The sequence below is a fragment of the Schistocerca piceifrons genome, chromosome 2 (assembly GCF_021461385.2).
Source record: "Schistocerca piceifrons isolate TAMUIC-IGC-003096 chromosome 2, iqSchPice1.1, whole genome shotgun sequence".
NCBI lineage: Eukaryota > Metazoa > Arthropoda > Insecta > Orthoptera > Acrididae > Schistocerca > Schistocerca piceifrons.
The window spans coordinates 457,279,931-457,295,155 of record NC_060139.1 but is presented as its reverse complement, the minus strand read 5'-3'; the positions used below and the strand labels follow the sequence as shown (position 1 = coordinate 457,295,155).

Here is a 15,225-nt window from a genome sequence, read left to right as displayed (position 1 = left end):
TAAACTGCTACCCCTTTCTCCCGGTAGTTTGTTTAAATTCAGGGTTTGGACAAATATATGAATTCACGGCGAAAAATGCGTGCTTGAAAATACACTACTGGCCATTAACATTGCTACACCACGAACGTGCTACAGACGGGAAATTTAACCGACAGGAAGAAGATGCTGTGATATGCAAATGATTAGCTTTTCAGAGCATTCACAAAAGGTTGGCGCCGGTGGCGACACCTAGAACGTGCTGACATGAGGAAAGCTTCCAACCGATTTCTCATACACAAACAGCAGTTGACCGGCGTTGTCTGGTGAAACGTTGTTGTGATGCTTCGTGTAAGGAGGAGAAATGCGTACCATCACGTTTCCGACTTTGATAAAGGTCGGGTTGTAGCCTATCGCGATTGCGGTTTATCGTATAGCGACATTGCTGCTCGCGTTGGTCGCGATCCAATGACTGTTACCAGAATATCGAATCGGTGGGTTCAGGACAGTAATACCGAATGCCGTGCTGGATTGCAACGGCCTCGTATTACTAGCAGTCGAGATGACAGGCATCTTATCCGCATGGCTGTAACGGTTCGTGCAACCACGTCTGGATTCCTGAGTCAACAGATGGGGACGTTTGCAAGACAACAACCATCTGCACGAACAGTTCGACGACGTTTGCAGCAGCATGGACTATCAGCTTGGAGACCATGACTGCTGTTACCCTTTACACTGCATCACCGACAGGAGCGCCTGCGATAGTGTGCTCAACGACGAACCTGGGTGTACGAATGGCAAAACGTCATATTTTTCGGATAAATCCAGGTTCTGTTTACAGCATCATGATGGTCGCTTCCGTGTTTGGCGACATTGCGGTGAACCCACATTGGAAGCGTGTATTCGTCATCGCCATACTGGCGTATCACCTGGCGTATGGTATGGGGTGCTATTGGTTACACGTCTCGGTCACCTTTTGTTCGCATTGACGGCACTTTGAACAATGGACGATACAGTTCAGATGTGTTACGACCCGTGGCTCTACCCTTCATTCGATTCCTGAGAAACCCCACATTTCAGCAGGATAATGCTGAACGCATGTTGCAGGTCCTGTACGGGCCTTTCTGGATACAGAAAGTGTTCGACTGCTGCCCTGGCCAGCACATTCTCCAGATCTCTTAACAACTGAAAACGTCTGGTCAATCGCAGCCGAGCAACTAGCTCGTCACAATACGCCAGTCACTACTCTTGATGAACTGTGGTATCGTGCTGAAGCTGCGTGGGCAGCTGTACCTGTACACGCTATCCAAGCTCTGTTTGACTCAATGCCCAGGCGTATCAAGACCGTTATTACGGCCAGAGGTGGTTGTTGTGGGTACTGATTTCTCAGGATCTATGAATCGAAATTGTGTGAAAATGTAATCACATGTCAGTTCTACTATAATGTATTTCTCCAATGAATACCCGTTTATCATCTGCATTTCTTCGTGGTGTAGCAATTTTAATGGCCAGTAGTGTAGAAGGACCTTCACTGGGAAAGTACATGTTTAGATGAGAGAAGTTTACACGTCTTGTAGGATAGTGGTGTTTGGATCTAAACAAAGCAACTAAGTTTCTTGTAATTCAGAAAGGACGATAGGTTAAGGAGTGGTGGGTAGGGGATGTTTATACTAGAAGAAAAAAACGTAAAAGCGGACTGGCTTCTAGGCCAGGCCATGGTGTAAAGAGGGAAAAGAGCAGCGAAAGATGCAGAGGGAAGGGGAAACGCTGGTGTGGTAACGGATATGGGGAAAGCGTTAAAGTTGATAAGATTACATAAATACTGGGCCGGATTTCACTGACACACGGGTTTGTTGGTACAAGTGGAAAAATATTGGGGTTGTCGAGAGCCTCGTAAATTCGTGTAGCCACTAATCTATGGTAGTACAAAATAGTGAATGGACCGCTTGAAGTCAGCACTTGCAGAGAGTTCTGTACTTTATTGCAGTTGTTACTAGTGTCTTACGTAAGTGAAACTGTACAAACTATCTGATCTAAAGAATACGCACATACCTGGGTGATGTGGAGCTTGCCACTAGATGTCACGAGAGGTGGATCCGCCAGTATAAACGGAGGCGGAGAGTACTCTGTTGTCAGTAGGGAAGCAGTAACAACAGGAGAGAGGGATGACTTTGAACCCGGAGTAATGATCGGATGTCACTTGAGTAACAAATCCATCACGGACATTTGAACGCTTCTAAAGCAGTCCATGTGGATTGTCAGTTGTAGGCGATGTGACTGTGAAGGAACAACCATAGCTAAACCAAGACCAGGCAGACCCCTTGTACCGACGTTAGGAAGCGTCGAGCACTTTGGAGTGTCAACAAAATAACCACATGACATCATCTGAAGGAGTCACTCGTGAGTTCCACAGCGCTGTAGAGGTCCAATCAGCACAATGACTGTGAGTGGGGGGTTAAAATGAATGGGATACAATGGTCGAGAAGTCCCTCATAAGCAACTAATTTCTGTAGTCACTCCCACGTGATGCTTGATGCTGTGCCACAGGGCACTGAATAACTGGAAAGGAGTGGTTTCGAGTGATGAATCACGCTACATCCCGTGGCCATGCTATGAAAGGCTTTTTGTTTGGTGAAAAACTGGGGAACGTTACGTGCCACCATGTTCAGCGCCAACGCTGAAGTATGGCAGATATGGTGTAACGGCATGGGGGTATTTTTGTGGTTAGAGTGTGGTTTACTTATTGCACGTAAGAAAACGCCAAATACAGGACGATATGCATTGTGTACTGCATACAGCAGAGAAACAGATTGAAGACAATGATTGTTTGAATAAGTAAAGGTTTTTTTTAATTACCGCTACCAGTCACAAACCTAAATGGCATTACAAAAAGAACTTTATAATAAGGTCATACTAATGTTACATAGTCTTTTCGTAAATGCTGCTATCATCCTGTGGAAGAAGAGAAAACTTAGTAAGAGGCGATGTCACTTTGGAAGCTGGACTGATGTTTGCACGAAAATGTTTTGTAACGGTCACTCAGTTTGTTCTTCTGGCGTGGCAGTCTCGTTGTGCAGTCTCGTCTGACACGCCAGAAGAACAAACTGAGTGACCGTTACAAAACATTTTCGTGCAAACATCAGTCCAGCTTCCAAAGTGACATCGCCTCTTACTAAGTTTTCTCTTCTTCCACAGGATGATCGCAGCATTAACGAAAAGACTATGTAACATCAGTATGACCTTATTGTAAAGTTGTTTTTGTAATGCCATTTAGCTTGAAGATGAGGTATTCCCTCGAAACATGTCCCTAAATAAATAAGTAATACAATACTTGGCTAAGTTTGTGACTGGTAGCGGTAATTTAAAAAAACCTTTACATATTTCTTGAGACAGTCACAGTCGAAAAATAGTCAAAATGGCTTCAAATTGTTGTGAAGCAATGGTTTATGGACAGTAACATCTCTGAAACGAACTGCCTTGCTCAAGTCCCGACCTGAACCCAATGGAACTCCTGTGGGATGTGCCAGAACGTCGACTTCACTCCATATCTCAGTGTCCATCACTACCTCCTCTGGTCTCGGATCTTGAGGAAGAATCGGCTGCCATTTCTCCACAGACATCCAGACACCTCACCGAAAGTGTCCCCAGCAGAGCTCAACCCATTATGAAGGAGAAGGGCGGACACACTCCGTATTAATGTCCAGTAGTAGGTGCGGATACTTTTGATCAGATAGTGTGTGACGTTATTAATGCTTTGCAGCTACTTGTTGCAAACACAGGTAAGGCGGCGGTACTTACGGGTGACGTCGTGCGTGGAGACGAAGCGGGCGCTGGCCGAGGTCGCCAGCAGCACCAGCAGTGACAGCAGCAGCGGGGGCGGCGGCCACGTCATGGCCGCGGCTGCGACACGCAACAACACAATGGCTCGCTACAGTACAGCACAGCACTCGCTGCAGCTCAGCTGCTCGCAGCCACCAGCTCACTACACACCAGGCACCAGCGATGGGGCCGCTGTCAGCTACGTCGAGGCGTGTTTGTGAATACTGGAGTACACTGAAGCACCGAAGAAACTGGTATAGACATGCGTATTCAAATACGGAGAAATTTAAAGGGGCAGAATGCGGCGCTGTGGTCGACAACTCCTATGTAAGACAACAAGCGTCGGGCGCAGTTGATGGATCGGTTACTGCTGCTACTGTGGGAGGTTATCAAGAGTTAAGCGAGTTTGAATGTGGTGTTATGTCGGCGCACGAGTGATGGGACACAGCATTTCTGAGATAGCGGTGAAGTGGGGATTTTCCCGTACGACCATTTCGCGAGTATACCATGAATATCAGGAATCCGGTAAAACATCAAATCTCCGTAAAAAGATCCTGCAAGAACGGGACCAACGACAACTGAAGAGAATCGTTCAATGTGACAGAAGTGCAACTCTTCCGCAAATTGCTGCAGATTTCCAATGCTGGGTCATCAACAGGTGCCAGCGTGCGAACCATTCAACGAAACATCATCGCTATGGGCTTTCGAAGCCGAAGGCCCGCTCGTGTACCCTTGATGACTGGACGACACAAAACTTTACTCCTCGGCTGCGCCCATCAACACCGACATTGGACTGTTTATGAATGGAAACATGTTGCCTGGTCGGACGAGTGTCGTTTGAAGTTGAATCGAGTGGATGAACATGTACGGGTATGGAGACACCCTCATGAATCTATGGATCCTACATGTCAGCAGGGGATTATTCAAGCTGGTGGAGACTCTGTAATGGTGTGGGGCGTGTGCAGTTGAAGTGAAATGGGGCCCCTGATACTTTTATGTACGAGTCTGACAGCTGACATGTACACAAGCAACCTGTCTGATCACCTGCATCCATTCATATCCATTGTGCATTCCGACGGACTTGGGCAATTTCAGTAGGACAATGCGACACCCCACATGACCGGAAATGGTACAGAGTGGCTTCAGGGACACTCTTCTGAATTTAAACACTTACACTGGCAAGCAAACTCCCCAGACATGAACATTATTGAGCGTATCTGGGATATGCCCCCTCGTACTCTTTCGTATTATTGGACAGCTCTGCAGGATTCATGGTGTCAATTCCCTCCAGCGCTACTTGACACATTAGTGGAATCCACCCCACGTCGTGTTGCGGCACTTCTGCGTCTAGGGCAGGTTTAACAGTTTCTTTGGGTCTTCAGTGATTAATAGACACTGGAAAGCCAATAGATCGCACAAAAATTCTCGTAATATTAAGTCATTATGTACTTTTTTCTACTCTTTCCTGCGGGGAAACACCACATTCCGATAATACACACGCAATATATCTTACGATTATCCTTCTTAGCTTTGTTGATTTATAACTTTCATTTTGATATTCCTTTATCGAGTTCGGATTTTGCACTTTGTTGCCGTTTTATAACAAGTACCAGAAGTATCAATAATTAATCGTTTAGTCAAAAAATGGTGAAAATATTTACAAACAATGAAATTTTTTGTTATTACAATACCTGCAATTAAATATTATTTTTTAAATTCATTTCCCAGTTTACTGTTGTGTCTGTGGTTTAACGCGAGTTCCCGTCTGGCGCGCAGGCTGCGTGAGCGGATTGTCCTGCAGACCAGGTTCTGGACGTCCGTGGAGAACAGACACGCATGTAGCTTGACGCATTGTGCGACCAGCACGTGGCAGACTCAGTATAACCCAGGAGCGAAATCCGAGCTGATGCTGCACCTGTTGTCTGATCTGGGACCAGTGGGACCATCTGCCTTCAGCAGGACTACACTGAGGTGTAATAGCGATATGCACACATACGGATGGCGGCAGTATCGCGAACACAAGATATAAAAGGGCACTAAATTGGCAGAACTGTCATTTGCACTGAGGTGATTCACGTGAAAAGATTTCCGGCGTGATTATGGCCGCACAACGGGAATAAACAGACTCTGAACGCGGATGGTAGTTGGAGCTACATGCATGGGCCAATCATTTCAGAAATCCTTAGGGAATTCAATATTCGAGAACCACAGCGTCAAGAGTGTACCGAGAATACCATATCTGAGTGATCACATCTCAACACGGACAAAGCGGTGGCCGACGACTTCCAATTAACAATTGAGAGCAGCGGCGTTTGTATACAGTTGTGAGTGCTAACAGACAAGCAATAATGCGTGATGCAACCGCAGAAATCAAGGTGGGACTTACGACGAACGTGTCCATTAGGACAGAGCGGTGAAATTTGGCGTTCATGAACTATGACAATAGACAATCGCCTTTGCTAACAGTACAACATAGCCTGCAGCGCCTCACCTGGGCTCGTGACTTCGTTGGTTGGACCCTACACGACTGGAAAGGCGAGGCCTGGTCAGATGAGTCCAAATTTCAGTTTGTAAGAGCTGATAGTTGGGTCCGAAAGTGGCGCAGCCCCACGAAGCCATGAACACAAGTTGTCGACAAGGCACTGTGCAAGCTGGTGGTGGCTCCGTAATGGTATGGGGTGTGTTTTACGGGAGTGGGTCCTCTGGTCCAACTGAAACGATCATTGACTGGAAATGGTTAAGTTCGACTGCTTGGAGATCACCTGCAGCCATTCATGAACATCATGTTACCAAACGGCGATGGAATTTTTATGGATGACGATGCGGTATGTCAGCGGGCCACAGATATTAGGAAGCATCCAATTATTTGTCACCTCTGTGTAAGAAAATGTGTGTCTCTGGCCAGGATACCATTGACAGCACTACACCACCAAGCGTGGCTACTCTGGTGTCTTGAAAGAGTTGACTAGAGACTGGAATGGCGCTCTGCTGTGTTAAGTGATGATAGCAGGTTCTGTCTGTATGCGAATGAAGTTAGTACACGTGTAGGGCGTAGACGTAGACCTGGTGAGGTGCCTACTCCAGAGTGCATTCGCCCACTATACACGACACACAGGCTTCACGGTGTGGGGATGCGGAGCATCAGTTACAACTCGCTGTCACATTTGGTGGCTCTGCAGGGTAAAGTAACCAGTCCCCCCTATAGTGCACAGGCTGTGCTAGTTATGTCTTCACCAGGAAGGTGATATACTTTTTCAGCGGGATAACGCACATCCACTTGCGACTGGTGCGACGCAACGTGCTCTTCGTGGTCTACAGAAACTACCCTGGTCGTCAGGATCACCAGATCTTTCGCCAATTGAACGTGAATGGGACACAATTAAGCGGGAACTTACTCGTTCTTCAGGGCCTGCATGAACCACGACCGAATTACAACAAAAGGCACAAGATGCTTGGGACGTCTATCGCAGAATTCCGTTCGGCACCTTCGTGATTGTTTGCATGCTAGAAGAATACCTGCTTGCGTTACCGTCAGAGGGGGGCGGGGGTGGGGGGAGGGTACACTGTGTACTGGAGCAACTATTTGGGTACTTTTTGCTGTGCCACGTGTGTTTCGTTTGGTACGAATTTGTTATCATATAATCCTACAATGACGAACTGCTGTCACCCCATTTGCTAATAAAGTTACATTGTCCTTGGTGATGTTTTATTTTTTTCTGACAGTGCATGTCCCAATCTTTACGTTAGTTCTTCCGAAGCATGATTCGCAGTGGTTAAAACTGATAAATGAAATATCAAAGAAATGTATCAAAACTTTCTAACTAAAAATTCATTCTGCTGTACGAGTAATTTGCTAAACGTTCACAAAAGTAGCAACAGAAAGGCATGACGATATTGTAGAAACCACGTATCTGTTAGTGAAGTGAATAAACCTTGATGAATAAATCGTCATTTTAATTTGGTTTTATAAAATACACAAATTGCCTTCCAGCCTACATAGACTTGACAATGGAATCAGAAATTGCTTAAAGAAAAGCAGCACAGTTCGCAGATGTTTTTCATAGTCAACCATCAGGACAACTTTGGAAAGAAAAATATTTCAAAATAATATGGAGTTTGTGTCTGATACCTTCGAGTAAAATAACTCGATTCTCCTGCCAGGTGAAATAATTTACTACGTATATAACTGGGCTTAAGGAAACTAAGGATATAATGGGTTGTGTGGTATACTGACTGAGGAGCAAACAGTGAGAAGCAAATGTTGGCAGCCTTTGCGCCCAGCTAGCTGCTGCCTGCTCCAGCGGCCCACATTACCGCTGATAATTATGTGCAAGTGTCTCGTCGTCCTTCCTAGGTAGGGCGAGGACAACGCGAGAGTGCGCCAGCAATCTACCGCGGAGTAAGGCAGCGTGCCAGGTCGTTTAAACCGTGAATTATTGCCTGAGTCTGCGTGAGGGAGCATTTCTGATAATATGAAACCGGCAGAAGTCTTGACGACAGTCCTCGTCTGGACTACATTTTCTTTACGATCTTTATACACCTAACTGGTTTTAGAAGTTTCTTACGGTTGCTGTTGTGAAAGAGGTACTGAACACCTGTTGATACTTCACATTTTTTTCTGGGACTAGCTCGTGCAGTGTGCGTGGATTGTCCGCCGCAAAGTAAACTTTAGAAAAACTTATTTCCCCATCATAGTCTTGTTTGTAACTTCTTGCCAGATTATGGCTATATGCAGTGAAAATGTGGATGCAGAAGTGTATTTCATCATTTGGATGTTATGTTGTTCCATGTTTCCAGACGCATGAGGTGGCAGCAGTGCGTCGGTAACTTAGCCAAAAACGCTCCGTTTTGTTTGATTTTTACTTCGAAATCTCTATCACTGTGTTGACCTGCATACTTACACCCAATGCTAGTATAGTACCCGAGACAGTGCAGCTAAGATCACATAAGTATTAGTTCTACAGAAGTGTGCAGTAAGAATATCGTGTAAAGTTGATAGCCATGTATCTTGCAGGAGGAAGACCAAAACACAATAACTCACCATATTCCCACGTGCCATTCAGCTGGGTATGGAACGCTCAGCCAATAAATGTATGTAATTATGTTTCGCCTATATGTATGTGTCTGAATACTGGTGTATCTGTAGATATGGCTGCAATACCAAAATCTATTTTTTGTATACTGTCCTCATGTTCTTCCTATATGTTATTTATAGACCTTCACAAATATTAAATTCTCTATTCGCAGCTTCTGAAATAGTTCTTACAGCATAAACAAAATGATATTTTATTGTTAATTTAGATACATAGTCGTTGATATGAATTGACTGAGGAATATCCCAGCAGTTTACTAATAGTGATTTATCATTCGTTATTGTGTTTCAAGTGGGATTTTTACAGTGTACTTCGTTTGTCTATCCTGTGTTACATTTTCGTCTTGTTTACTCGTTTCAGTATACTGTGGACGTAAAATTTGTTTTACGTCAGGATCTGTTAAACCTATGTAGATTTGTACCAGGGTACGATTTGAACTAACGTAGACTCTGAATTGTCAAAACAAACTGTAGTATAACATTTCCAATGTTGACATGGCTAATGGGCACACTCTGAAAGTCGATAAATTAAAAAATAAATACAGAGTGTAACGGATATAAGTGCAGATATTTTTATATGTGGTACCTTAGCATGTAAACACATCAGTGTGTTCGTTTTTTCTCAGCATCGAACAATCTTCTCACATATACGTCACAAACTTTATGACCAAATGCTTTCTGAACAGACGAACTTTACCATTAAGTGGACTACGCTTGACACTATCTGTTTTGCGTCCATGCGTCCACACTTGAACACATGACCTACTGCGAAGGGGAAAATAAACATTAATGGCTTGCTATTGCCACATTTACTAAAGCACTCCGTCTTCAGGCCACGAGTGGCCTACCGGGACCATCCGACTGCCGTGTCATCCTCAGTGGAGGATGTAGGTAGGAGGGGTGTGGGGTCAGCACACCACTCTCCCAGTCGTTATGATGGTATTCTTGACCGAATCCGCTACTGTTCGGGCGAGTAGCTCCTCAATTGGCTTCACGAGGCTGAGTGCACTCCGAAAAATGGCAACAGCGCATGGCGGCCTGGATGGTCACCAATCCAAGTGCCGACCACGCCCGACAGCGCTTAACTTCGGTGATCTCACGGGAACCGGTGTATCCACTGCGGCAAGGTCGTTACCTGCCACATGTACTACCCAACCTGAAAATATAAGACTTGTAATGGCTATAATTATTGCTCAGCAAATGACATAAATACTGATGAAATGTTTTGTAGTAGGCCATCCTCAGTCACCTGCACTTTTACCCGTTAGACTTTGCAGAAAGACCTAGGGGGTTAATGGTACTTAAGGTTAGTAAATGCAGCGGATTTAGGATGAACTGCACTATTCACAAACGCAACGCTACAAATTAAAAATAAATTCACTGTAGACAATACTTCCCCATCTATGTTCCAGAATGGAGCGTTGTATCCTGGTCAGAAGTTACCGGTAAACATTAGGCAAGTAACTGAAAATCCCAATGTATTCAAAAACAACGTAAAACGTTGGCCCCTCCTACAATTTATTTATTTGCACTGAGGGATGTAAATTTCCATATCTCGAATGATTGTATTGAACAGATATTTACTTAGCTTGTATACACACAGCTAATAGCAGCAGCTATGAAGTTACATAAATCTTTACTTTGAAGTATTGTATGACAACAGCAGTCGGCTAGTGCAAGAGGGGGAGCTCTGGTTTTTGCCGAAACAGCAGTTTTCTTCTGATATACGTAAAGTAATGTATTAAGTGAGTGGAGTAGATTAGCAACTCTCTTAATTTGTTGGTGCCTCTTAATATGTAACGTGGGCCCATTCCACATCCTTGAAGAATCCCCCTCATCATATAATTTACAGAATATGATGTGTGAATAAATGAAGGTGTGAATGAACGAATGCGCTCTGCTGGATATCTGGCTGTGCATGGGTCCATTCTATGAAAGGGAAAGTTGAGCGAGGCGGATTGAGCAAACGATAGGAAGTCACACGTTCCAGCAATCCATCAGGGAGATGTCATACTAGTTTCATAGGGGCATGTCTAGTGTTAGAGATGTCATTGTGGAGTGGAGATGTCAGGGAAGCTCAGATACACACAGCAGGCGTGAATAATAGAACTTTACGGGCCGCCAAACTCAGAAGCATGCTGTACGAGCAAACAGTCAAACACCTTTGTCAAACTTATCAGGTGCAAAGGTCAGAACTGCACATCGAGGCGATTGCGCGCGCTCTCTCAGTAGTCGTTCTGGTTCTCAGAAGCAGTTGGTTATACGGAGAAGTTTAAAAAGATTTTATTCATTTATGAGTCATGGTGGACGAAGTGGCACTCTTAAGGGGGTATTTGAAGCTGACGGGTGTCTTGCGGAAGGTGACTACTTGACTATGCAGTGGCGGTAAATAAAACTTGTTAAATGGCGTTTTAGTGGTTTGGACTCGAAGCTCGAATTTGGTCGATGGTAAGATGGACGCAGATGCTATGCAAAATATTTGGTTAACAGCAGGCTATCCGTACTATGGCAACGGTCAAGAATCGTTGAAGCTTTAATCTATCAGCCTGATAATGATCTCACACACCAAGCAAGGACCACTGCATAATAGTTCGAAGAAGTTCATGAGCTTTTGCTCTTCCGTCCTGCTAAAAACTCCAACCTGGACCACGCTGATTGTCTTTAGAATGAAACAGAGCGTGGTTTGCATGGCAGATGAATTTGTCCAAAAACCCAGAAGCTAATCGTCATACTGAAGGGAAGAGTGTTAAGAAATTTTACAACTACTATATCTGAAATTTGTGTAAAGCCATCCCCCAAGATAAATGCTTTAATTCGCGCAAATAGTGGCCGAACACGTTAATAGTTACGCACATTGTGAATTCATTGGGCTGCATAAAGTGTAATAAGAGCAGTTGTTGCTAAAGTTTACGTTATAAGTTCTAAAGTACAGAAGATGTTACTGGTGGTTTTAAGTTCCAGAACTTCGATTATTATCATTATTTTGACGCAGGCCTGAACAAACTTCTGTCTAACTTAATATAAATTATATTCAAATGAACAATAGCTTTGCGAAGTACAGTTAACTCCCGTTCTAAGACTGTACACGCGTAGCAAAAATTTTACAGCTGCAGTTTAGCAGTCAAATACTTGTATAGATTTTTCAAGAACAAATGTCATTTCTACTTCAGCTATGTGATCACAATGTTACATTCCGACTGTTACCAAAATAAAATTTAGCTTGTCTAGAATTTTACAATACACTAGTGTGGCTGGGAGCGGGGCGAAGGGGAGAAATACACTAGACAACTAATATTGTCGTCCAACGTCTGGCTGCATATATGACTCCACAATCAAAAATACCACTCATGGAGGTCAACTACAATCACCGCAGTTATGGAAAATTCTTTTGAACAGCCGTTCCGCATGTCTTATGAAACATAAATGGGATACTGAACACGTTTCTCCAAACATTAATCCTATACCTTGGATCACTAGAACGGAGAGCTTGTTGGGAAACTGCTGTGAGTCGTATAGCTTCTAAGCGCTTTTGTTATTGCGTAGTAGATGCTCTGCTCGACTCCTCAGGGTCGCGTTAACTGCTTCTGCTGTTTCACGTGACAACCGGTGTAGCTGGTAGCTGGCTTCCTAGGCGCTGAAGATCAGAGCAACGTGTGAAGTTCGCTCTATTCTTCTTCGACGAGGTAAATAAAGAGTTTACCGTGCCGAAGATCTCGACGGAAGTCGTGTCTCATGATGGACGTCATAGTGTGTTTCACATGTCAGGCAAGGGGGACATTAAGATTTAACGTCCCGTCGACATCGAGATCATTAGAGACGGAGCACACGCTCAAAATGGAAGGATAGGGAGGCAAATCGACCGTGCCCCTTCAAAGGAATCGTCGTGGCATTTGCCTGGAGCAATTTAGGGAAATCGCAGAAAACTTAAAGCTGGATGGCCGGACCGGACGCGGATTTGAACCGTCGTCCTCCCGCGTGCAAGTCCAGTGTGCACTGCGCCACCTTTCTCAGTCACATCATTGTGTGTGTGTGTGTGTGTTTGTGTGTGTGTGAAAAGAAAGTAGTGCCTTTGGTACTGTTGCTGTAACCTATTCCATTTTTTCGCTGTTGTGGTTCTGCGCGATGAGGTCTGTCTTGCTACGTAACCACACCCTTGGATTGGTATCAGAGCATTACACGTGACAGTACGACGCGAATGTGACAGATTTAGAAACCAAGTATTCAAAATAGTGCGTGTCACTGCAATACGCATGTTTCTTACACGTACAGTATTCGAAAAGAACAGTAATGGGATTAATATCGTTTCACATAGGTCTGAATCGCCACTTGAAAGAATTATACGCATAGTCGTAGGAAGAAGATGAAACGCGTCGGGGCGGCGAGATTCCGGCCTTCGTGACCAGTCAAAAACCATCAGAGATTTATACATGGAAAATAACGCTGCAGTCGTACGAGTACCGCTGCTGTGACAACAGCATATCTTTAGTTTCAAGTTTTACTGTTGTATGCGAATGTAAAGAAGACAAACGAATAGGAAGGCGTACATCCTTTGCAGGTTAAATTACTATTTAGTCCGTCTCACGATTTTGTGATCTTATAAATCCATGTGTGTCGCCCTGGAACTGTACTTAGTTAGCCTGCGTAAATTGGGACGTCCGATTTTCGGCGTTTTTCGAGCACACAGTGAGCGGTGAAAGTGAAGTGTTCAACTAAAATATTTTACAAAACGTCCAAAAATGGTTTTCCTGGTGTACGCAGGCCAAGTAAGTACAACTCCAGGACGACACATGTGGAATAACAAGATCACAATATGATGAGAACAACCAGCAACTAGTGCCAAAATGTTGTTTCTCATCTAATAAAAAGAGAATAAGAAGAAACCGTGTAACTTATAATAACAATACCTGTAATCATTTTGCCCGCATCTCGTGGTCGTGCGGTAGCGTTCTCGCTTCCCGCGCCCGGGTTCCTGGGTTCGATTCCCGGCGGGTTCAGGGATTTTCTCTGCCTCGTGATGGCTGGGTGTTGTGTTTTGTCCTTAGGTTAGTTAGGTTTAAGTAGTTCTAAGTTCTAAGGGACTGATTACCATAGATGTTAAGTCCCATAGTGCTGAGAGCCATTTTGTAATCATTTTGTAACGTTGTTATTACGCTGTCCAGTCACATTAATGTGACCAGGTTTCAAAAGCAGCGCAGTGCTGTGAGACATGCAGAAACATAGTCAGTGAGGTTCTGGAAAGCACAAACAGGTATATAGAGCCATGTCGACTCCAATGCCTTGGACAGCTGCGCTCGATTTCTGTGTTGGGGATCCATGGCGCGGACAGCCCGATCGTGGTGGTCTCACATACTCTCGATTGGGTTTAAATCCGGGAGTTTGGTGGCCAGGGGGGTACGGTAAACTCGTCGTGGTGGTCTTCGAACCATGCACATACACTGCCAGCTGAATGACACATTGTATTGTCCTGCTGGTAGATGATATCCTGTTGAGGAAAAAGAAACTTCGGGTATGAGTGGATATGGTCCCCAGGGACAGATGCATACTTGTGTTGATGTATTCTGGCTTCCAAAATGACGAGATCAGCCAGAGAATGTCCTCCAGTCTGGACACTCCCAACGACGGTTATAGCGTGTTTGCTTTCCAGTCCTTAGATCCCGACTGCCATCTGTCCTATGGATTATAATGTATGATTCATCCGAAAAGTCCATATGTCACCATTCAGTGGAGGTTCAGTTGCGGTATTGCCGTGCAAATTCCAGCCTTCGTCGCTGATGATCAGCAGTCCGCATGCGTGCATGAGCCGGGTGCCTGCTGCGGAAGCCCGTACCCCTCAACATTCACTGAACGGTCGTTGAGGAGACACTGTTGGCAGCCAGCCCCTTGGTTCCTCTTGGCGGTCAGTTGCTCAACATTAGCACGTCTAAGTAAACAAAAACACTCTGAAGAAGGTCGCATGCAACAGGAACCGAAACGTCGGTTGCTTTATATACAGTCCTGGAAATGGAAAAAAGAACACATTGACACCGGTGTGTCAGACCCACCATACTTGCTCCGGACACTGCGAGAGGGCTGTACAAGCAATGATCACACGCACGGCACAGCGGACACACCAGGAACCGCGGTGTTGGCCGTCGAATGGCGCTAGCTGCGCAGCATTTGTGCACCGCCGCCGTCAGTGTCAGCCAGTTTGCCGTGGCATACGGAGCTCCATCGCAGTCTTTAACGCTGGTAGCATGCCGCGACAGCGTGGACGTGAACCGTATGTGCAGTTGACGGACTTTGAGCGAGGGCGTATAGTGGGCATGCGGGAGGCCGGGTGGACGTACCGCCGAATTGCT

At 45.0% G+C, this 15,225-nt stretch overlaps 1 protein-coding gene across 1 annotated transcript in view; it reads right to left on the bottom strand.

Moving 5' to 3' along the window:
* Window positions 1–15,225, bottom strand: part of LOC124775479 — a gene marked incomplete at its 3' end in the record, with an annotated part of 225,567 nt that overhangs the window by 107,784 nt on the left and 102,558 nt on the right. Inside the window, exon 3 of the mRNA XM_047250312.1 lies at window positions 3,775–3,876. Coding sequence (XP_047106268.1) covers window positions 3,775–3,876 — 102 coding nt within the window. The remainder of the gene's footprint in view (window positions 1–3,774; window positions 3,877–15,225) is intronic.